The sequence below is a fragment of the Bos grunniens genome, chromosome 3, assembly GCF_055505025.1.
Source record: "Bos grunniens cultivar Pamir isolate PY7600 chromosome 3, Bosgru_T2T1.0, whole genome shotgun sequence".
Taxonomy (NCBI): Eukaryota; Metazoa; Chordata; class Mammalia; order Artiodactyla; family Bovidae; genus Bos; species Bos grunniens.
Window position 1 is genome coordinate 19,024,699 of NC_141167.1, and position 21,895 is coordinate 19,046,593.

Here is a 21,895-nt window from a genome sequence, read left to right on the forward strand (position 1 = left end):
GATGGTGACTGTAGCCATGAAATCAAAAGACGCTTACTCCTTGGAAGGAAAGTTATGACCAACCTAAACAGCATATTCAAAAGCAGAGACATTACTTTGCAAACAAATGTCCGTCTAGTCAAGGCTATGGTTTTTCCTGTGGTCATGTATGGATGTGAGAGTTGGACTGTGAAGAAAGCTGAGCACTGAAGAATTGATGCTTTTGAACTGTGGTGTTGGAGAAGACTCTTGAGAGTCCCTTGGACTGCAAGGAGATCCAACCAGTCCATTCTAAAGGAGATCAGTCCTGGGTGTTCATTGGAAGGACTGATGCTAAAGCTGAAACTCCAGTGCTTTGGCCACCTCATGCAAAGAGTTGACTCATTGGAAAAGACTCTGATGCTGGGAGGGATTGGGGGCAGAAGGAGAAGGGGATGACAGAGGATGAGATGGCTGGATGGCATCACCGACTCGATGGACATGGGTTTGGGTGAACTCTGGGAGTTGGTGATGGACAGGGAAGCCTGGCATGCTGCAATTTATGGGGTCACAAAGAGTCGGACACAACTGAGCGACTGAACTGAACTGAACTAAAACCTAAACAGTTTATTAAAGAGCAAAGATCTCACTTTGCTGACTAAAGTCCATATAGTCAAAGTTATGGTCTTTACAGTGGTCATGTACAGATGCAAGTGTTGGGCCATGAAGAATGCTGAGCACTGAAGAATTGATGCTTTTAAACTGTGGTGTTGAAGACTCTTGAGAGTCCCTTGGACAGCAAGGAGGTCAAATCAGTCAGTCATAAAGGAAATCAACATTGAAAATTCAACGCAAGTACTGATGCTGAAGCTGAAGGTCCAGTACTTTGGTCATCTGATAGGAAGAGCTGACTCGGTGGAAAAGACCCTGATGCTCGGAAAGACTGAAGGCAAAAGGAGAAGAGCATGGCGGAGGATGAGATGGTTGGATAGCATCACCTCTTCAATGGACATGAACTTGGGCAAACTCTGGGAGATAGTGAAGGACAAGGAGGCCTGGAATGCTGTAGTCCATGAAGTTGCAAAGAGTCAGACAAGACTTAGTGACTGAACAACAGATGTCCTGAGGCAGCAGGGAGTACAGTGCCTTTAAAGAGTGTTTTAGAAAAACAGAACAAAGGCCTGTATGGCTGGAGCCCAGAGAGCGAGGGACAGTGGGGCAGGATGGGGTGGAGAGTGGCCAGTTGCCAGATCACTCAGGGCCTGGTAGGTCATGGCAGGGGGCTTGGAGTTCATGGTGAAGGCACAGGGAGCTTTTAAAGGGTTCTCAATAGAGTTGTGAATTCAGATTTGCTTTTTAGAAAGATCACCCCGGCTGCTGTGTGGAGAACAGATTGAAAGGGGCAGTGGTTGCTGGGGTCCAGGAGAGATGTGAGAGGGCTTGAAATGGGATGGTAGAGCCAGGGAGGTAAGAGGAGTAGGGTTCAGGACAGAGTTTTGAAAGTAAAGTCAATAGGATTGGATGTGGGCTGCAAGGGTGAAGAATCAACACAGACTCTGCACACCTGGATAGAGACTGGTGCTTTTACCGAAATGCTCAAGAATGAGGGAGGAGCAGGTTTAGAGGAGAATCAAGAGTTTGGTTTTGCCGAGTTTGAGGTGCCTGCAAATGTCCAAGTAGTGGGATAGAGTCAGTTTATCTTTGTATCCCCAGAGTCAGCACAAATAAGTGTTAGTTGCTCAGTTATGTCTGATTCTTTGTGACCCCATGGACTCTAGCCCGTCAGGCTCTTCCATCCCTCAGATTTTCTAGGCAAGAATACTGGAGTGGGTTGCCATTTCCTTCTCCAAGCACAAAATAGGTCCTATTTAAAATATCTTTAAATAAAAGAATGCACTGGAATTCCCTGGTAGTCCAGTGGTTAGGACTCCAAGCTTCCACTTGCTAAGGGCCAGGGGTTGAATCCCTGGCTGGGGAACTGAGACCCCACAAGCTGCTCGGCCAAAAAACAGCAGCAAGGAATGTACGTGGGTTGAATTTGAGTCAAGTCTTGAGGAATGGAGGGGATTTGGCTTTGAGATGAAGATATTTTGGTGCCTGAGATAAAGATGGTACAAAACAAACAAACAAAAAACAAGCCAAGTAGAAGAGCTGGTGGAAGCAAGGGAGAAAGGTGTGAATGTGATGTAGAGGGGGCCCACAGGGCGTCTCCTGTTGTGCCTCTCCATGGCTTCTGTGCCTTTGCTGGAATGCTGAGCCATCCTCTGCTGGGCGGGAAGGTGAATCAGAGCCAGAAAGAAACTTTCTGTTTCTGTTAAATGTAGAGATCCAAGGTGTATTTATGGGTATGCGTGTGTCTGCCTCAGGGCACTTTTATATTTGCATTTTTATATTTTGTAGGCTAGGAGGCACTGGTCTTTCCAACTGACTTTGTCTGCAAGACTGAATTGAGCCTGAATTCTCTTTCTCTATACCTAGACTGACCTGGCTGCAGAAGCTCCCCGCAGTGATCCAAGCTGAATAGGTCAGGCTGTGTCAATGTGTTTCTGTTGCTTATAGATCGTGGCTTCTTTCCTGGGCAACTAGTTATCAGGCCCTTTGACCAAAGCTCCTGAGAAAGATGTTTACATTCAGCAGCTTAGTCCATAGGCAGAGATTGGAATGCTACTGACTCAGAGGTGAAAGTCAAAGGCATCATTAACATACAAACGAAGTCCTTCCTGGTCCTTTACTCATTCAGTTCATCATTCACTCTTCTTTTTTACAAATATCCTCAGGCTCAGTGTCTGTTGCAGGCTACTTAACTTCAAGCTGAGCTAGTTCAAATCATAAAAGGTGATGCTGTTAAAGTGCTACACTGAATATGCCAGCAAATTTGAAAAACTCAGCAGTGGCCACAGGACTGGAAAAGGTCAATTTTCATTCCAATCCCAAAGAAGGGCAGTGACAAAGAATGTTCAGACTACCACACAATGTCCTCATCTCACATGCTAGCAAGGTAATGCTCAAAATTCCTCAAGCTAGGCTTCAACTGTACATGAACCGAGAACTTCCAGATGTACAAGCTGGGTTTAGAAAAGACAGAGGAAGCAGATCAAGCTGCCAACATCTGCTGGATCATAGAAAAAGCATGGGAATTCCAGAAAAGCATCTACTTCTGCTACATTGACTATGCTAAAGCCTTTGACTGTGTGGATCACAACAAACTGTAGAAAATTCTTAAAGAGATAGGAATACCGGACCACTTTACCTGCCTCCTGAGAAATCTGTATACAGGTCAAGAAGCAACAGTTAGAACCAGACATGAAACAATGGACTGGTTCCAAACGGGGAAAGGAGCACGTCAAGGCTGTATATTGTCACCCTGCTTATTTACATCATGTGTAGTGCAGGGCTGGATGAAGCACAAGCTGGAATCAAGATTGCCAGAAGAAATATCAATAGCCTCAGATAAGCAGATGACACCACCCTCATGACAAGAAGCAAGAGGAACTAAACAGCCTCTTGATGAAAGTGAAAGGGGAGAGTGAAAAAGCTAGCTTAAAATTCAGTATCAAAAAAATGAAGATCACGGCATCTCGTCCCATCACTTCATGGCAAATAAATGGGGAAACAATGGAAACAGTGAGAGACTTTATTTTCGTGGGCTCCAAAATGACTGCTGACAGTGACTGAAGCCATGAAATGAAAAGATGCTCCTTGGAAGAAAAACTATGACAAACCTAGACAGTGTATTAAAAAGCAGAGACATCACTTTCCCAACAAAGGTCCATCTAGTCAAAGCTATGGTTTTTCCAGTAGTCATGTACAGATATGAGAGTTGAACTATAAAGAAAGCTGAGCACCAAAGAATTGATGTTTTTGAACTGTAGTGCTGGAGAAGACTCTTGAGAGTCCCGTGGACTGCAAGGAGATCAAACCAGTCAATCCTAAAGGAAATCAATCCTGAATATTCACTGAAAGGACTGATGCTGAAGCTGAAGCCCCAATACTTTGGCCACTTGATGTGAAGAGCCGATTCACTGGTAACGAGCCTGATCCTGAGAAACACTGAAGGCAGGAGGAGATGGTTGGATGGCATCACCAACTCGATGGACATGAGTTTGAGAAAGCTCTGGGAGATAGTGGAGGACAGGGAAGCCTGGCGTGCTGCAGTATATTCAGTTACAAAGAGTCAGACATGACTGACTGAACAGCAACTTCCCTGCCTTCCAGTTTCCTCAGCTATAACATGGGGATGGTGAGACTTCCCCAATCCTTAAAGCTTCATCTTCCAATGCAAGGTGTGTAGGTTCCACCTGTGGTCAGGGTGCTAAGATCTCAAGTGCCTCAGGACCAAAAAACTAGAAGGTAAACAACAGAAACAATATTGTAACAAATCCAATAGACTTTAAAAAGAGTCCACATAAAAGGCAGTGGGGGAAGGACGGGGTGGGATGAACTGGGAGAGTAGCACTGAAACATACACATTATCTTATGTAAAATAGATGGAAGTGGGAATTTGCTGTATGACACCGGCTTAAGAATCTGCCTGCAATGCAGGAGGCCCAGGTTCAATCCCTGAGTCAGGAAGACCTTGGAGAAGGGAACGGTTACCCAGTCAGCATTCTTGCCTGGAGAATTCCACAGACAGAGGAGCCTGGCAGGCACAGTCCATGGGGTCACAAAGAGTCAGATGTGACTGAGTGACTAACACTTTCACAGGGAGCTCAAACCTTGTGATCTCTGACAACCTAGAGGGGTGGGTTGGCGTGGGAGGGAGGCTCAAGAGGGAGGGGATATATGTATACCTATGGCTGATTCATGTTAGTATATGGCAGAAACCAACACAATATTATTGTAAAGCAATTATCCTCCAATTAAAAATAAATTAACATTTTTTAAATGGTCCGCACAAAGAAGTCTAGAAAAATAAAAATAAATAAAATGGGGATGGTAATAATGACTTCTTCAAAAATTCATTCTGAGGATAAAATCCCACGCTTCCTTAGTGATCCAGTGACAAAGAATCCACCTGCCAATGCAGGTGTCAGAAGATTGCACATGCGGCAGAGCAGCTAAACCCGTGTGCTGTGTCTGCATGCTGTGTGCTCAGTCATGTCTGAGTCTGAGTGACCCCATGGAGTGCCAGGCTCCTCTCTCCATGGGATTTTCCAGGCAAGAATACTGGAGTGGGTTGCCATTTCCTACTCCAGGGAATCTTCCTGACTCAGGGATCGAATGTGAGTCTCTCTGATCCCCTGCTTTGGCAGGTGGGTTCTTTACCACTGTACCACCTGGGAAGCCTGTAGGCCACAGCTACTGAGCTCGTACTGTAGCGCCTGAGAGCCACAACTACTGAAGCCCCTGCATCCTGCAGCCTGTGCCCTGCAACAAGAGAAGCCACCACCATGAAAATCCCGTGCACCGTGACGAAGAGTAACCACTGCTTGCCACAACTAGAGAAGGCCTGTGTGCAGCAACGAAGACCCAGTGCAACCAAAAATTTTTTTAGAAAACGAAAACTTCAGAAATATCATTTGACTCAATATAATATTTAGTGAGCACACGCAAAGAGCCAGGGCTGTCCTAAGTGCTGAGGATCTTGGTGAACAAAACAGATCCCTGCCCCCACAGTGGCAGGTATTCTAATGGGGAGAGTTGAGCAACAGAAAAATAAATAAAGCATGTAGTGGTGGTCCCAGAAGGCTTCAGTGAGGAGGTGATATGTCAGCAAGGCCCTAAAGGGGGTGAGGGAACAAGCCATTCGGATTTGATGGGATAGGGAAGTGGAACAGTGAAGGAGGGAGGGGACGACACAGGGTTGAGGGTGGGGGGAGCCTGCAGGCCATTATGAGGACTTGGCTTCCCTCCAGAATTAGATGAGAAGTCATTTGATGGTTTTAAGAGGAGTAACTTGATCTGGCATCTAGTATTAAAGAATCACTCTGCCTGCTGTGTTGAGCAGACTGCAAGGGGCCTGGGAGAAGCAAGAATTATGCTGATCAGGCTACAGATGATGGTGGCTTGGATCAGGTGGTCACAATGGAGGTGGAGGAAAGTGCTGGGTTATGGATAAATTTTGGAGGCAGAACAGAACTAAATAAATGTTAGTGTCAATGCACCACAAGCACAATTCATACAAGAAAAAATTGATAAATGAGACTTCATCAAAATTAATAACGCTTGTGCTTCAAAAGACACTATTAAAATGAAGACAGGGAAAACTCCCTGGCAGTCCAGTGGTGAGGACTCCACACTCTCACTACTGAGGGCACAGGTTCCAATCCCTGTTTGGGGAACTAAGATCCCACATGCTCTGCAGCACAGCCAAAATATGGAAGGGAGAAAAAAAGTCGCAGAGTGAAATAAAATACGTTTAAAGCCTATATCTGATAAAGGACTTGTATCTAAAATATATAAAGAACTCTTACAACTCAGTATTAAGACAAACAACCCAGTTTAAAAATGAGCAAAATATTTGAAGAGACATTTCACCAAAGAAGATATGTTAATGGTCAATAAGCAAATAAAAATATACTCAACATTATTTGTCATCAAGGAAATACAAATTAAAATCTCAATGAGGGAATTCCCTGGTGGTCCAGTGGTCAGGACTCAGCACTTCCACTGCCGGGGGTCCAGATTCAATCCCTAGTCAGGGAACTAAGATCTCGCAAGCAGAGCTGCATGCCCTAGAAGTAAATTTTAATAGTAAAATAAAACCCCAGTGAGATACCACTTTATATCCACTGCTGCTGCTGCTGGTGCTAAGTCGCTTCAGTCATGTCCAACTTTGTGCAACCCCATAGACGGCAGCCCACCAGGCTCCCCCATCCCTGGGATTCTCCAGGCAAGAACACTGGAGTGGATTGCCATTTCCTTCTCCAATGCATGAAAGTGAAAAGTGAAAGTGAAGTCACTTAATCGTGTCTGACTCTTAGTGACCCCATGGACTGCAGCCCACCAGGCTCCTCCATCCATGGGATTTTCCAGGCAAAAGTACTGGAGTGGGGTGCCCTTGCCTTCTCCGTTATATCCACTAGAGTGGCTATAATAAAAAAAAAAACAGTAACAAACACTGGCAAGGATGTGGAGAAATGTGAAGAGAGTAATGAGAATGTGAAATGGTACAGTTGCTTTGGAAAACAGTTTGGGAATTTCTTAAAAAGATAACCATAAATTTACCATCAGTTCAGTTCAGTCGCTCAGTCGTGTCTGACTCTTTGCCACCCCATGAATCGCAGCATGCCAGGCCTCCCTGTCCATCACCAACTCCTGGAGTTCACTCAGACTCATGTCCATCGAATCAATGATGCCATCCAGCCATCTCATCCTCTGTCGTCCCCTTCTCCTCCTGCCCCCACTCCCTCCCAGCATCAGAGTCTTTTCCAGTGAGTCAACTCTTCACATGAGGTGGCCAAAGTATTGGAGTTTCAGCTTCAGCATCATTCCCTCCAAAGAAATCCCAGGGCTAATCTCCTTCAGAATGGACTGGTTGGATCTCCTTGCAGTCCAACGGACTCTCAAGAGTCTTCTCCAACACCACAGTTCAAAAGCATCAATTCTTCAGCGCTCAGCCTTCTTCACAGTCCAACTCTCACATCCATACATGACCACAGGAAAAACCATAGCCTTGACTAGATGGACCTTTGTTGGCAAAGTAATGTCTCTGCTTTTCAATATGCTATCTAGGTTGGTCATAACTTTCCTTCCAAGGAGTAAGCGTCTTTTAATCTCATGGCTGCAGTCACCATTGCAGTGATTTTGGAGCCCCCAAAAATAAAGTCTGACACTGTTTCCCCATCTATTTGCCATGAAGTAATGGGACTGGATGCCATGATCTTCGTTTTCTGAATGTTGAGCTTTAAGCCAACTTTTTTCACTCTCCACTTTCACTTTCCTCAAGAGGCTTTTTAGTTCCTCTTCACTTTCTGCCATAAGGGTGGTGTCATCTGCATATCTGAGGTTACTGATATTTCTCCCGGCAATCTTGATTCCAGCTTGTGCTTCTTCCAATCCAGCATTTCTCATGATGTACTCTGCATAGAAGTTAAATAAGCAGGGTGACAATGTACAGCCTTGACATACTCCTGTTCCTATTTGGAACCAGTCTGTTGTTGCATGTCCAGTTCTAACTGTTGCTTCCTGACCTGCATACAGATTTCTCAAGAGGCAGGTCAGGTGGTCTGGTATTCTTATATCTTTCAGAATTTTCCACAGTTTATTGTGATCCACACAGTCAAAGGCTTTGGCATAGTCAATAAAGCAGAAATAGATGTTTTTCTGGAACTCTCTTGCTTTTTCTATGATCCAGTAGATGTTGGCAATTTGATCTCTGGTTCCTCTGCCTTTTCTAAAACCAGCTTAAACATCTGGAAGTTCACAGTTCACGTATTGCTGAAGCCTAGCTTGGAGAATTTTGAGCATTACTTTACTAGCATGTGAGATGAGTGCAATTGTGCGGTAGTTTGAGCATTCTTTGGCATTGCCTTTCTTTGGGATTGGAATGAAAACTGACCTTTTCCAGTCCTGTGGCCACTGCTGAGTTTTCCAAATTTGCTGGCATATTGAGTGCAGCACTTTCACAGCATCATCTTTCAGGATTTGAAAGAGCTCAACTGGAATTCCATCACCTCCACTAGCTTTGTTCGTAGTGATGCTTTCTAAGGCCCACTTGACCTCACATTCCAGGATGTCTGGCTCCAGGTCAGTGATCACACCATCGTGATTATCTGGGTCGTGAAGATCTTTTTCGTACAGTTCTTCTGTGTATTCTTGCCATCTCTTCTTAATATCTTCTGCTTCTGTTAGGTCCATACCATTTCTGTCCTTTATCAAGCCCATCTTTGCATGAAATGTTCCCTTGGTATCTCTAATTTTCTTGAAGAGATCTCTAGTCTTTCCCATTCTGTTGTTTTCCTCTATTTCTTTGCACTGACTGTTGAGGAAGGCTTTCTTATCTCTTATTGCTATTCTTTGGAACTCTGCATTCAGATGTTTATATCTTTCCTTTTCTCCTTTGCTTTTCACTTCTCTTCTTTTCACAGCTATTTGTAAGGCCTCCCCAGACAGCCATTTTGCTTTTTTGCATTTCTTTTCCATGGGGATGGTCTTGATCCCTATCTCCTGTACAATGTCACGAACCTCATTCCATAGTTCATCAGGCACTCTATCTCTCAGATCTAGGCCCTTAAGTCTATTTCTCACTTCCACTGTATAATCATAAGGGATTTGATTTAGGTCATACCTGAATGGTCTAGTGGTTTTCCCTACTTTCTTCAATTTCAGTCTGAATTTGGCAGTAAGGAATTCATGATCTGAGCCACAGTCAGCTCCTGGTCTTGTTTTTGTTGACTGTATAGAGCTTCTCCATCTTCAGCTGCAAAGAATATAATCAATCTGATTTCGGTGTTGACCATCTGGTGATGTCCATGTGTAGAGTCTTCTCTTGTTTTGGAAGAGGGTGTTTGCTATGACCAGTGCATTTTCTTGGCAAAACTATTAGTCTTTGCCCTGCTTCATTCCGTATTCCAAGGCCAAATTTGCCTGTTACTCCAGGTGTTTCTCGACTTCCTACTTTTGTATTCTAGTCCCCTATAATGAAAAGGACATCTTTTTTGGGTGTTAGTTCTAAAAGGTCTTGTAGGTCTTCATAGAACCATTCAACTTCAGCTTTTTCAGCATTACTGGTTGGGGCATAGACTTGGATTACTGTGATATTGAATGGTTTGCCTTGGAAACGAACAGAGATCATTCTGTCGTTTTTGAGATTGCATCCAAATACTGCATTTTGGACTCTTTTGTTGACCATGATGGCTACTCCATTTCTTCTGAGGGATTCCTGCCTGCAGTAGTAGATATAATGGTCATCTGAATTAAAGTCACCCATTCCAGTCCATTTTAGTTTGCTGATTCCTAGAATGTCTACATTCACTCTTGCCATCTCTTGTTTGACCACTTCCAATTTGCCTTGATTCATGGACCTGACATTCCAGGTTCCTATGCAATATTGCTCTTTACAGCATCAGACCTTGCTTCTATCACCAGTCACATCCACAGCTGGGTATTGTTTTTGCTTTGGCTCCATCCCTTCATTCTTTCTGGAGTTATTTCTCCACTGATCTCCAGTAGCATATTGGGCACCTACTGACCTGGGGAGTTCCTCTTTCAGTATCCTATCATTTTGCCTTTTCATACTGTTCATGGGGTTCTCAAGGCAAGAATACTGAAGTGGTTTGCCATTCCCTTCTCCAGTGGACCACAGTCTGTCAGATCTCTCCACCATGACCCGCCCATCTTGGGTTGCCCCACAGGCATGGCTTAGTTTCTTTGAGTTAGACAAGGTTGTGGTCCTAATGTGATTAGATTGACTAGTTTTCTGTGAGTATGGTTTCAGTGTGTCTGCCCTCTGATGCCCTCTTGCAACACCTACCATCTTACTTGGGTGTTGGGTATCTCTTCATGGCTGTTCCATAAGACACAGAAATCCCACTCCTAGTTATCTATCTCTAGTTCCAAATCGGAAAAGGAGTACATCAAGGCTGTATATCATCACCCTGCTTATTTAACTTATATGCAGAGTACATCATGAGAAATGCTGGACTGGATGAAGTACAAGCTGGAACCAAGATTGCCAGGACAAATATCAATAACCTCAGATATGCAGATGACACCACCCTCATGGCAGAAAGTGAAGAGGAACTAAAGAGCCTCTTAATGAAAGAGGGAGAGTGAAAAAGTTGGCTTAAAACTCAACATACAAAACAACAACAACAACAAAAAAAAACCCAACATACAGAAAACTAAGATCATGGCATCCGGTCCCATCACTTCATGGCAAATATATGAGGAAACAATGGAAACAGTGAGAGACTTTATTTTGGGGGGCTCCAAAATCACTGTAGATGGTGACTGCAGTTATGAAATTAAAAGACACTTGCTCCTTGGAAGAAAAGCTATGACCAACCTAGATAGCATATTAAAAAAGCAGAGACATTACTTTGCCATCAAATGTCCATGTAGTCAAAGCTATGGTTTTCCCAGTAGTCATGCATGGATGTGAGAGTTGGACTATAAAGAAAGCTGAGCACCGAAGAATCAATGCTTTTGAACTGTGATGTTGGAGAAGACTCTTCAGAGTCTCCTAGACAGCAAGGAGATCCAACCAGTCAATCCTAAAGGAAATCAATCCTGAATATTCATTGGAAAGACTGATGTTGAAGCTGAAACTCCAATACTTTGGCCATCTGATGTGAATAACTGACTCATTTGAAAAGACCCTGATGCTGGGAAAGATTGAAGGCAGGAGGAGAAGGGGATGACAGAGGATGAGATGGTTGGATGGCATCACTGACTCAATGGACATGAGTTTGAGTAAATTCCGGGAGTTGGTGATGGATAGGGAGGCCTGGCGTGCTGCAGTCTATGGGGTGGCAAAGAGTTGGACACGACTGAGCGACTAAACTGAACTGAATTATCTATCAAAGTGAAAACATCCATTCACATGAAAACTCATACATAAATGTCGACAGAATCCCTATTCATAGTTGCCAAAAAGTGGGAAACAACCCAAATGTTGATCAATACTACCAAAGGATACTATTCAATACTAAAAAGAAATGAAATACTGATATATGCTATGGCATGGATGACTCTCAAAAAATTAATGCTAAAAGTCAGACACAAAAGACCATTCACTGTATGGTTCTATTTGCTTGAAATGTCCAGAAAAAGCAGTCCTATATAGATAGGAAGTAGAGTTGCCTCGGGTTGGGAGTGGGGATTGAGAGTGATTATAACTGGACATGAGGGATCTTATTGAGGTGGAAGATTTTACTGAGGTGATGGAAATATTCTGCAACTGGATTGGTTGATTGTTACACAGTTACCATCAGCCACTACAACTATGAGTTAGTGCAGTCAAGAAAGCAGATGTTTTTCTGGAATTCCTTTGTTTTTTCTATGATCCAATTTTGAGCATTACCTTGCTAGTATGTCAAATGAGTACAATTGTATGGTAGTTTGAGCATTCTTTGGCATTGCCTTTCTTTGGGATTGGAATGAAAACTGACCTTTTCCAGTCCTGTGGCCACTGCTGAGTTTTCCAAATTTGCTGGCATATTGAGTGCAACACTTTCACAGCATCATCTTTTAGAATCTGAAACAGCCCAGCTGGAATTCTATCACCTCCACTTGCTTTGTTCATAGTAATGCTTCCTAAGGCCCACTTGACTTTGCACTCCAGGATGTCTGGCTCTAGGTGAGTGATCACACCATCATGGTTATCTGGGTCATTAAGACCCTTTTTGTATAGTTCATCTCTGTATTCTTGCCACCTCTTCTTAATCTCTCCTGCTTCTGTTAGGTCCTTACAATTTCTGTCTTTTATTGTGCCCATTTTGGGGTGAAATATTCCCTTAGTATCTCCATTTTCTTGAAGAGATCTCTAGTCTTTTGATTCTATTGTTTCCCTCTATTTCTTTGCATTGATCACTTAAGAAGGCTTTCTTTTCTCCCCTTTGCTAGATTGTAAACACCACAAAAGCAGCTAAAGGTTTGTCCCCCTCATTACTGGTAGGTGGAAAGATTCTGAGAGACTTTTTGCTGGATCTGATAGGAGTAACAGGTGCTGCTGATACTATCTCTTTCCTCCATATCCCTATGAATAGGGGCAGGTTGTCTGGAGCTTCAGCAATCTCTTTATGGCTATGAAGAGCACACATGAAGGTCAAAGCCAAGTTGTGAAGTATGATGGAGAAAGATGAAAGGAGACTGTGTTTTTGGTGACTCTGTGGAACATTGAGCCAATGCCAATAAATGCCCCTCTTCCCTTCAAACTTTTTATTACATTTGGGAAAAATAATTTTGTTTAAGTTACTGTTGCTAGGGTTTTGTGTTTCTGGCAACAGAACACATTCCTAAATGATACCACCAATAAGACCCAAGTGATCCTCTCAAGATTTTTGTCTCATGGAAGACGATGGGCATGTAAACAAATCTAGGCACTTGTAAAGCACTTGCTTTGTGAACTCTGTGTGGGTGAAGTGATGGACCATATCAAGGAATCCCTAGTTGCAAACTGGTTTCTGGCCTTTTTTTGAGGGGGGCGGGGAAGTGATTGGATGGATGGCTGCCTCACTGAGATAGGAGTCCTAGGAGGTGGAGCTCATTTCTGGAGTGAATAGATTAGTTCTTTATTGGGCATATGGGTTTTATATACCATGGCACCCCACTCCAGTACTCTTGCCTGGAAAATCCCATGGACGGAGGAGCCTGGTGGACTGCAGTCCATGGGGTCACAACTGAGCGACTTCACTTTCACTTTTCACTTTCATGCATTGGAGAAGGAAATGGAAACCCACTCCAGTGTTCTTGCCTGGAGAATCCCAGGGACGGGGGAGCCTGGTGGGCTGCTGTCTCTGGGGTCGCAAAGAGTTGGACACTACTGAAGTGACTTAGCAGCAGATACCCAGGTGGTGGAGGGGGTGGTGTCCGGAAATAGGAGGATATATGGATCTGAACTCAGGGGAGACTTTATGGGAATACAGAATGGGTGTATCAATGTGCACTCAGTGTGCACATATGAGTGAAGCCTGAGAGTGAAAGTGCATCGAGCTCTTGTTTCAGGCTTTATGCTAAGTGCTTTGTATCATCACCACCACCATCATCTTCCACCATCACAGCTAACATTTACTGAGCACTTAATACCTTCCAGCTTGACTTCTAAGTGCTCTGCCTGCAATATCTCATCCAGTTCTCACAACTTAGAAAGGGAAGTGCTATTCCAATTTTAGCTATAACTAAGGATTAGAGAAATTAAGTAACTTGCTCTAGGTCATAATGCTAGAGCTGTAAAACACCTATGTGGGTTTGTAGAATGAGAAAAGAAAGAAAGAAAAGAAAGTGAAGTCGCTTAGTCGTGTCCGACTCTTTGCGACTCCATGGACTGTAGCCTACCACACTCCTCTGTTCATGGGATTTTCCAGGCAAGAGTACTGGAGTGGGTTGCCATTTCCTTCTCCAGAGGATCTTCCCAACCCAGGAATTAAACCTGGGTCTCCTGCATTGTAGGTAGACGCTTTACCGTCAGAGCCACTAGGGAAGTCCTCTGGTGTGGAATGAGAGAAGAGGACAAAGGTCAGAGAGCCATGAAGACTTCAACATTTTTTTTCTTTTAAAAATAATTTGCTTTTTAAAATTAATTTTGTAATTTAATTTTAAAAATTAACGTATCGTATACATGGAATGTTATACATAACTTATAAGTGTATATAGCTCAAAGCAATGTGAACACACCACTGTAATAACCACCTTGCAGATGGAGAAAACAGAATATTACTAACACCACAGAAGCATTCCTTATGCTAACCGCCATCATTCCCTGTTCCCACCCAAAGTTAAACCCAACTTGGTCTTCTTTCACTATAGATTAGTTTGCTTCAGATGTGAACATTTAAGGGGTGAGAAAGGAAAGATGAGTGTAAAAGGGTGACTAAGATAAACTGGTCAGAGATACAGGAAGATGAAAGAGAAAGGGATTGCAGTTCCACCTCTCATGCACACAGACCAACTGGAAAGCTAGTGATACAAAGTAACAGCAATCCTGGAAAATCCTTTTTGGCCTCAGTGGGAAATGTTACAAGATTAAATTCCTGGAGTAGTTGGTAGTAAAGTGGTGCTAGTAACTGTATCCATGCCCAGGGCAGCCAGTCAGTGAAGCAAGCACCTCATGTTTGGGGGCAACACTGAGGAGAGTGGTGGGTGATTTTCCTTGTTATGTATACTCCAAGTTGGATTCTTCAGACTTTTAGCAATTTTCTGAGCTAACCAATGTAATCTGTTACCTAACACAGTAGGTCAAGAGAGAAAACCTTTATAACTGTTGTGAAAGGCTATTGGTTGCCTACTCAAAAGTCATTCCCTTGTCTTTTTTTGAGAAATAACTCTGCTTTTTTAGGGAGAGGGTGGGGTTGGGGGGAGGACATAACCAGTCCCAGGGTGTGTGTGTGTGTGTGTGTTAGTTGCTTAGTCGTGTCCAACTCTTTGCAACCTCATAGACCTCCTCCGTCCATAGGATCCTCCAGGCAAGAACACTGGAGTGGGTTGCCATTTCCTTCTCCAAAAGGGACTATAGAAAGAAAGAAAGTGAAGTTGCTCAGTCACGTCTGACTCTTTGTGACCCGGTGGACCACAGCCCACCAGGCTCCCCCATCCATGGAATTTTCCAGGCAAGAGTACTGGAGTGGGTTGCCATCTCCTTCTCCACAGCCTCAGGGTATAAATTACAATTGCTCTACGTCCATTCCATTCTACCTAATACTTTGCCAGCATATATTAACTCTCATCTTTACAACAATTCTGCAAGGCAGATATTACCTTTTCCTTTTCAGTGATGCGAAAACCCAACCTCAGAGGAGCGAGTAGTTTGAACACAGATCTGACTGCACAGCTCTTTTCAGTGCACCACAGACCTACTCATCTGGGGGCACTTTTGTACATCTTAATAACTCAGGTTGAGAGTATTCTACTTTTCTATTTGACCTATCAGACTGTCCTAGCTGCTTCCTTCCCCATCACCCCTGACAATGTGGGGCTCCTTAGGGCGACTCACGACCCCTCAGGGACAGTTCCTAATGACTTCCAGGAATCCTCCTCGCCCTCCACAAGTGTGTCTAATGACTTCCAGCATCTTCTCCCTCCTCCCCAAGAGCTACTCCTAATGACCCCCAAATCTCTGCTTACTGAAGAACAGCTTTTTAATGACCCTAAGGACATTTGCCCTCAAAACTTGTCCTAATGACCCTCAGAGCTCCTTTCCCCTTAGGAACTGCTCCTTTCAAGAAATGTCCCGGTTTGCCGGCAAGTGAGGGGGTTCCCAAGACCCTTGATTAGCGTTTTAAAAACCGAGACATTGCTGCCCAAACTGGGACAGGTTGGTCACCGAGTCGGGAATTCTTTGACCTCAGAAGCTACCCCTAAGGGTCCGGAGCGCACTTTTACTTTAGGTAAGGGTTCTACTCACCCCGCAAAAGACTGTACCCACCCTTTAGAAACATCCTACAACGGCCTCATTACCGCCTTTACTCTGGCCAACGATCCCACTTCTAGGCACTCAACTGTCTTAAGTCCAGACTAGCTACGGACAGCCCGCCTTCGATTGGCCGGCTCTGCGACTCAGCCGACGTGCTCAGTGGCCGCAGTCCCGGGTGGTACTACTTTTCCTCCTGGCAACAGCCCGAGTCGGCGCTCATAGGCTGAGCAAACTGATACGCCTAGACTTTGGGGATGCTTCACAGCGCTTTCATTGGCGGGTTGAAGCTTATGGCGGCCCCCGGATTGGTTGACTTTGTGGAGCGCTGTGCGGCTGCGCAGAGGCCGACTTTAGAGGAGGCGGAGTCTCGTCCTTCGCCGGCTGGAAAAGCAGGGTGATCGGCTAGTGGCGACAGCAGAAGTCGAGCCTTAGCCCTTTTTGGGGCAGTGGGCTTTAAGTAAGAACTACCAGGTTTTTGAATCCTTTAGATTTGTTGCTTCTGTAGCCTTGACCGTGATCGCCGGTGGGGGAGGGGCGAAAAGCGGCCTTCTGCGGTGAGTGATAGGCATAGCTTTCGACCAATGGAAGCAGGCGCTTCTAAAATGAGCCCTGAGATTGGCCCTTTCCAATCTCTTTTGGCAAATGGGCGTCGGGAAGGGTGGGCGGGTCTACTGGGCCTTATTTTCTCTTCCTGCGGCCCGGCCTCACTCGCCTAGGCGGCGGGGCCGGGAGGGCCTGGACGTTTACGCGGTGAGCTTCGGAGACCTTGGGAGCGCGGGGGCTACCTTGGGAGCGATCCCTGCGGGATCCGATGCGAGGGGAGGGAGCGGGAGTTTGAGATAGTTAGTAATAGCTGCCTTTACTGAGTTGGTAAGTACCAGGCCTAGTGCTTAGCGTTTCGCTTGCATCATCTGAGTTAATCACAGCAACCCTGCGGGGTAAGGAGGTTGGGATCCCCATTTTACAGGAGGAGTAACTGAGACTTGGGCAATTTACACAGCCAGGGTCACACAGCTGATAAATGGCAGACACTAGATCTGTATTCAGAGTTGTTTTAATTCTGGGGCAGTGCTCTTTTAAACCACAAGGCTTTGTTGCTGAGTGGGGGAAGGAAGGTGTCAAGGAACAGGAGCTTTCCCGAGGGAATAGATTGAGGGAAGGGGATCCTAGAGTAGAAGAAAGGGAATGAGCAGATGATGTAAGAGCAAGGAAATCGGTTGTTCAACAGTTACTGAGTGTGTACTCTTGTGTCGTGCATTGTTCTAGGTTTTGGGTATACAAAGATGAATAAGGCCAGAGGCAAATAAGCCTCTTGTGGGGCTTTGGAGGCTTTGGGATGGGGCCTAACACTGTGTTCACATGATTTATATTTGCAAAAGTAAGATACTTTGTATTCTTTTCTTAGGAAAGGGGTCTTCAAGATTGCGTAAAACTTGAGGTTCCTTTACACTTGGATCTGCCCTTGCAAAGGGCTTAGATTAAGTGGAGATTATGATGTAGGCAGCACAGAGAAATGGAGCACTGGGAATGCATTGCAGGACTTTGGGTAAATTTCCTGGTATGTAAAACAGGGATTACAGTATACCTACCGTGCACAGTTTGTCAAGGTGCATAAAAGCACCAGGAAATGGAAGCTGGAGAGATGCAGGTACTGGGACTTGTCTTCTCTACTACCTTAGACAGTTCTGCTCCATGCTGTCTTCCTAGTCTTTCACTAGATTGTTGGTATGTTGGAGGAGTTTTCCCCCTTCTGATCTCTCCAGCTCTCAAGGGGAACTCTTGGAGCTGAACTGCCATGATTTTGGGTCTGAGATTTGGGGGAATTGAGTGAAGAAAAGGACATAAGTTTTTTGCTTCTAAACTGTTTTTAGCTGGTATGCTCGGTTCTTATTCAGTTGAAATAGTCTATTGTGTTACCAGGCAGTGGGGATGCACCCACTTAGCCAAAGGCCTCATCTAAAAACAAAGTAGTATTTATTTCACCTCCAGTCAGTTATGAAGTTTGCCCTGTACTGCCAATTTATTGCCTGTTTTAATTTTGTTCTTTGAGTTCTGGGTACAGTGCAATTGGACTAGTCTCTACCTTGATTTCATGTAACTGTGCTGAAACTGCATTTCGGTGTAGCTATGAGAACAATTTCATTTAAGGGTTTTAAAAATCGTAGCTCTGACTACTAATATCAGGATGCTTTTTAGCCCTTTAACTTTGTAATCTTGTAGCTAAGTAACTTTTCTTAAGAATCTAGAATCCTGTTTGAAATCTGTGCCTTAGAAGGAAGCCCGTAGATAGATTTTTATTTAAAAAAAAATCAGGTTGTAGTATATGAAGTTGAATACTTAGAATTAATTAGCCAAGTATGAACAAGGGAGCAGCTGTAAAGATGGGCGGGGCAGCTGCTTTGTCAGATGGGACCAACAACCAAATAATTAGTTTCCCTTTTTTAGTTGAGACAATGTCTCCATTAAATGAGGTTTGAATACCTGCAATTTTGATACATCAGAATCATTTAGGCAGAACCTTTTCTATCCATTTATCTTACTCATTTAAATAACCTGCCCCAGGCAGATTCCAGGTGTGAGGTCTTCTTGGTGCTGCAGACTTTCTTCCTCTTTCGCTGTTTTCAGCACTGACATTCCCAGCATTCAGTCTTAATTACATCTTGTATAATTTTATGCTCTTAATGTATGTCTTCAGATTTCTGCCTGACCAAAGTGACCTCAAAAAGGAGGGAAGATGGCTTCTGAATCTGAAACCTTGAATCCCAGTGCTCGGATCATGACCTTCTACCCGACTATGGAGGAGTTCCGAAACTTCAGTCGTTACATTGCTTATATTGAATCCCAAGGAGCTCATCGGGCTGGGCTGGCTAAGGTGAGGGGTGGAGGCCTTTGGGACTGAGGGCGGCAGTAAGATTTTTCCTAAATGAAGCCTTGAAGAACAGTTTTACTGAAAGGCAGGTGGGGTGGTAGTTGAATATATGCTGTCCTATTTACAAGTTAATTCCTTTCGTTAACATCTGAAACATCTCTTTTTTTAGGTTAGAGGAGAGCTGTTGAGAATCTTTAAAAGGGAGGGAAAGAGCCAGTGTCCCAGGGCCAGCTGCTGCGGTGCTTCCATCTCTTGGTGGAGAGGGTGTTTTTATCAAATCAACTTCTCTCTTTCTCGATTTCCCTCTCTTTCTCGGTTTCCCTCTTATTCCGCACTCTCATAGTAATTTGGCTTCCCATATGAACTTTCTGTTAGATTGAGAGAAAATCAACTCTTCAACCTCCTCTCTTGGTGCCCAGATAATATTCTGAGGCTGAAAATGAATGAATATTCCTTACTTTAGGTCATTGCGTCTAGGCAGCTAGTTGGTAGCAGAACTGGATCAGGGCTAGCTTGACAGTGTGACTTTTGCCGTGTTTGAGTGAGCATGGTTAAATCCACGTGACTTTCTAGTAAAATCAGCTGTTGGCCTGCACACTTCGTGGACTCTGATCATGCTTGCGAGGTTTCTGATCTCTTTGTTCCTTGTGTTCCCTACAGGTTGTTCCTCCAAAGGAGTGGAAGCCACGAGCCTCCTATGATGATATCGATGACCTGGTTATTCCTGCCCCCATCCAGCAGCTGGTGACGGGGCAGTCTGGCCTCTTTACTCAGTACAACATACAGAAGAAGGCCATGACTGTGCGAGAGTTCCGCAAGATAGCCAACAGTGATAAGTGAGTGAAGCACGTTCCTTTTAGCATCGGGACCTTATATTTCGTGGGCAGAGTGGTCTTCAAGACTGCTGCCATCCTACTGAAGTCCCCTTTGCTCAGCTGCTTTTCTCTGTCTCCTTTGCTGTTCTTTGCATGGAAACATTTCTCTTCTCAGTACACAGTCACAGTCTAAACTCGTCTATGTTTTTACATAGAATAATCCCATTGCTTTTCCTTCAAAAGTAGGACTTAATCATTTGCAAGGTTGCAAAGGGGAAACTTCTAGTTGGTTCAGAGGCGCTTTGGCCAGATGTATCGATAACACCCACTTATCAAAAAGTGGCCTCGGTAGAGTAAGTTAATCTCTTCCTTCTGGGTCCTTCTGTCTTTAATCATGTCAAACTCCTCACTACCTATCTCATTTTTTCTATGACATTAACCAAAGGTGAGTAAACTAACAAGCTGTTTGCTGTTTTCTGTCACTCCATGGTCATTGGTACATTCTTGTCTCTGTTGGAAGTGTCCTTGTTTAGGTCCGCTGTTTTCCATTGTTTTTCTGTGCTGTTTTTAATAATTTCGCTCTCATTTGACCTCAGATATACAGAGAATGAATTGTGCATTCCCCTTGTTGGACTGACTAGTCATTCTTATCCTCTTGCTTGAATCTTCTCCTTTCCCTTGTGTCTCTTCATTTTGAGGCTCCATAAGGGATTCGTCCCTCCCCCTCTCCTCACTTTTTCTCCTGAGTCCTTTTTGGTCCACAAACGGCTGAATTGGCTTCAGCCGGTCAGATGTTTTGTGCCTCCGGCTCCGGCTTGGCTGTGGAGAAGCCCCGGGGAGAGCCTCAGCTCGCCAGGCTTCACACTTAGAGCGCTTTGTAATCTCACATCAGGTCTCACTCTTGCTCCATCTGTGCTCTGCCTCTTTTCCTTGGACTTATCACAGTTCTGAATGTGGGCTCCCAGTTTTCTTGGCAGTCTAACTCTTAAAAGCATCTCCTTTGCTGGCCAACCTGCTGTCTAATTAGAGAATCTGTGTAAAAGCCTGTTGAAGCAGTGTGCTGTGCTCCACAGATATGAGCCTGTGTCGTCGTTCATGTCTGCTTCCTAGCTCTGCACTGGGCCAGGCACACTTGCTTTGTTTCTCCTGGGGTTGGTCTCATTCAGTCCCCGCCTGCCCCCTCGGTCTTCTAGTCTCCTCTCATTAACATATAGTAGGCCTTGCCTTTCAGGATATCTGTTCTTAAATCAGTCAGTCTTGTGTCTTTTCTCTTCATCTGAAATACAACCAGTTCTTACCCTTGATTTCTGTCTGCATGATCAGCCAGTTTTAAGAAAATCCAGTAGGTAACAACCTAAATTTATAAAGCAGATCAGTTGGAAGTAGCTATTTGTATTTAAAGGGAACTTCAGAGTTCTAAACTTCATTATCCATTAGGTTGACATCAAAATGTAAGGCAGCATTTAAAGTAAGATTGTTTTTTTACCCCCCCAGTTAACCTCATTATCTCCACACAATTTCAGTTTGGTCTTCCATTCCTTATCATATATATTTTTTTGCCAAGTTATACTGTGTATTTTCAAATACTAGGTTTACACGTTACTCTTTAAATTGTGTAATACTTTTTAAGTGGTTTGAATTTTTAAAAAGTTTATCTTGGAATAAGTTCTCAGTATGTGATTTTATTGAGCTAAAGAATATAGATATTTTTAACAGTATTATGTGGAGATACATATGGATAGGGTGTGTGTGTGTGTTTGAGCATATGTATGTACTTGTATTTCGCTCAATGGAACATTTGATAATGCAAAAACCTGTTTTTATGTTTTTAGGACTATTTTATATTTTTATTAAACTATTTTGTTTTCAGGCATGCTTATTTGTTGGATGTTAGCCACACTGCATAGGATGGTGGGAATGCAGCAGAGACAATTCAAGTGAGCCCTCTTGGAGACACTTCCTTAGAGTGCAGGGAAGTGACTGCTGTTCCAGGGCCTCACCTCTCCATGTGTGGGCGGGTTTTTGGTTGTCTGTGGATACACAGGGATTTGCAGTTGTTGGTTCTCACAAGTTTGTAAGCCTGTTTTCCCCCTGGGTGGCCAGGCCACTTGTGAGTGGAGCAGGGAGTAGTTTTAGTAGGGTCTTTTAAAAGAGTGGAGGATAGCATTCTGAAGGAAGATGGGTTTACATCTCGGTGTATGTTATCTTCCTTGGGCCTGGTACCCACAGAAGGGAGGTTGA

General features: G+C 44.1%; 1 protein-coding gene across 6 annotated transcripts in view; it reads left to right on the forward strand.

The window, feature by feature from the left end:
• Window positions 1-16,230: 16,230 nt before the first annotated feature.
• The window catches only part of KDM4A (lysine demethylase 4A), a 40,559-nt gene continuing 34,894 nt past the window's right edge, over window positions 16,231-21,895 (forward strand). Inside the window, exons 1-3 of one of the 6 annotated variants that reach the window (XM_086383914.1) lie at window positions 16,231-16,427; window positions 18,666-18,842; window positions 19,500-19,675. In XM_086383914.1, coding sequence (XP_086240040.1) covers window positions 18,705-18,842; window positions 19,500-19,675 — 314 coding nt within the window. In that variant the 5' untranslated portion in view covers window positions 16,231-16,427; window positions 18,666-18,704. Of the gene's footprint in view, window positions 16,525-16,615; window positions 16,841-18,665; window positions 18,843-19,499; window positions 19,676-21,529; window positions 21,592-21,895 lie in introns of those variants that run through there. The other 5 variants (XM_086383896.1, XM_086383946.1, XM_086383903.1 and 2 more) reach the window with 5 other exon arrangements.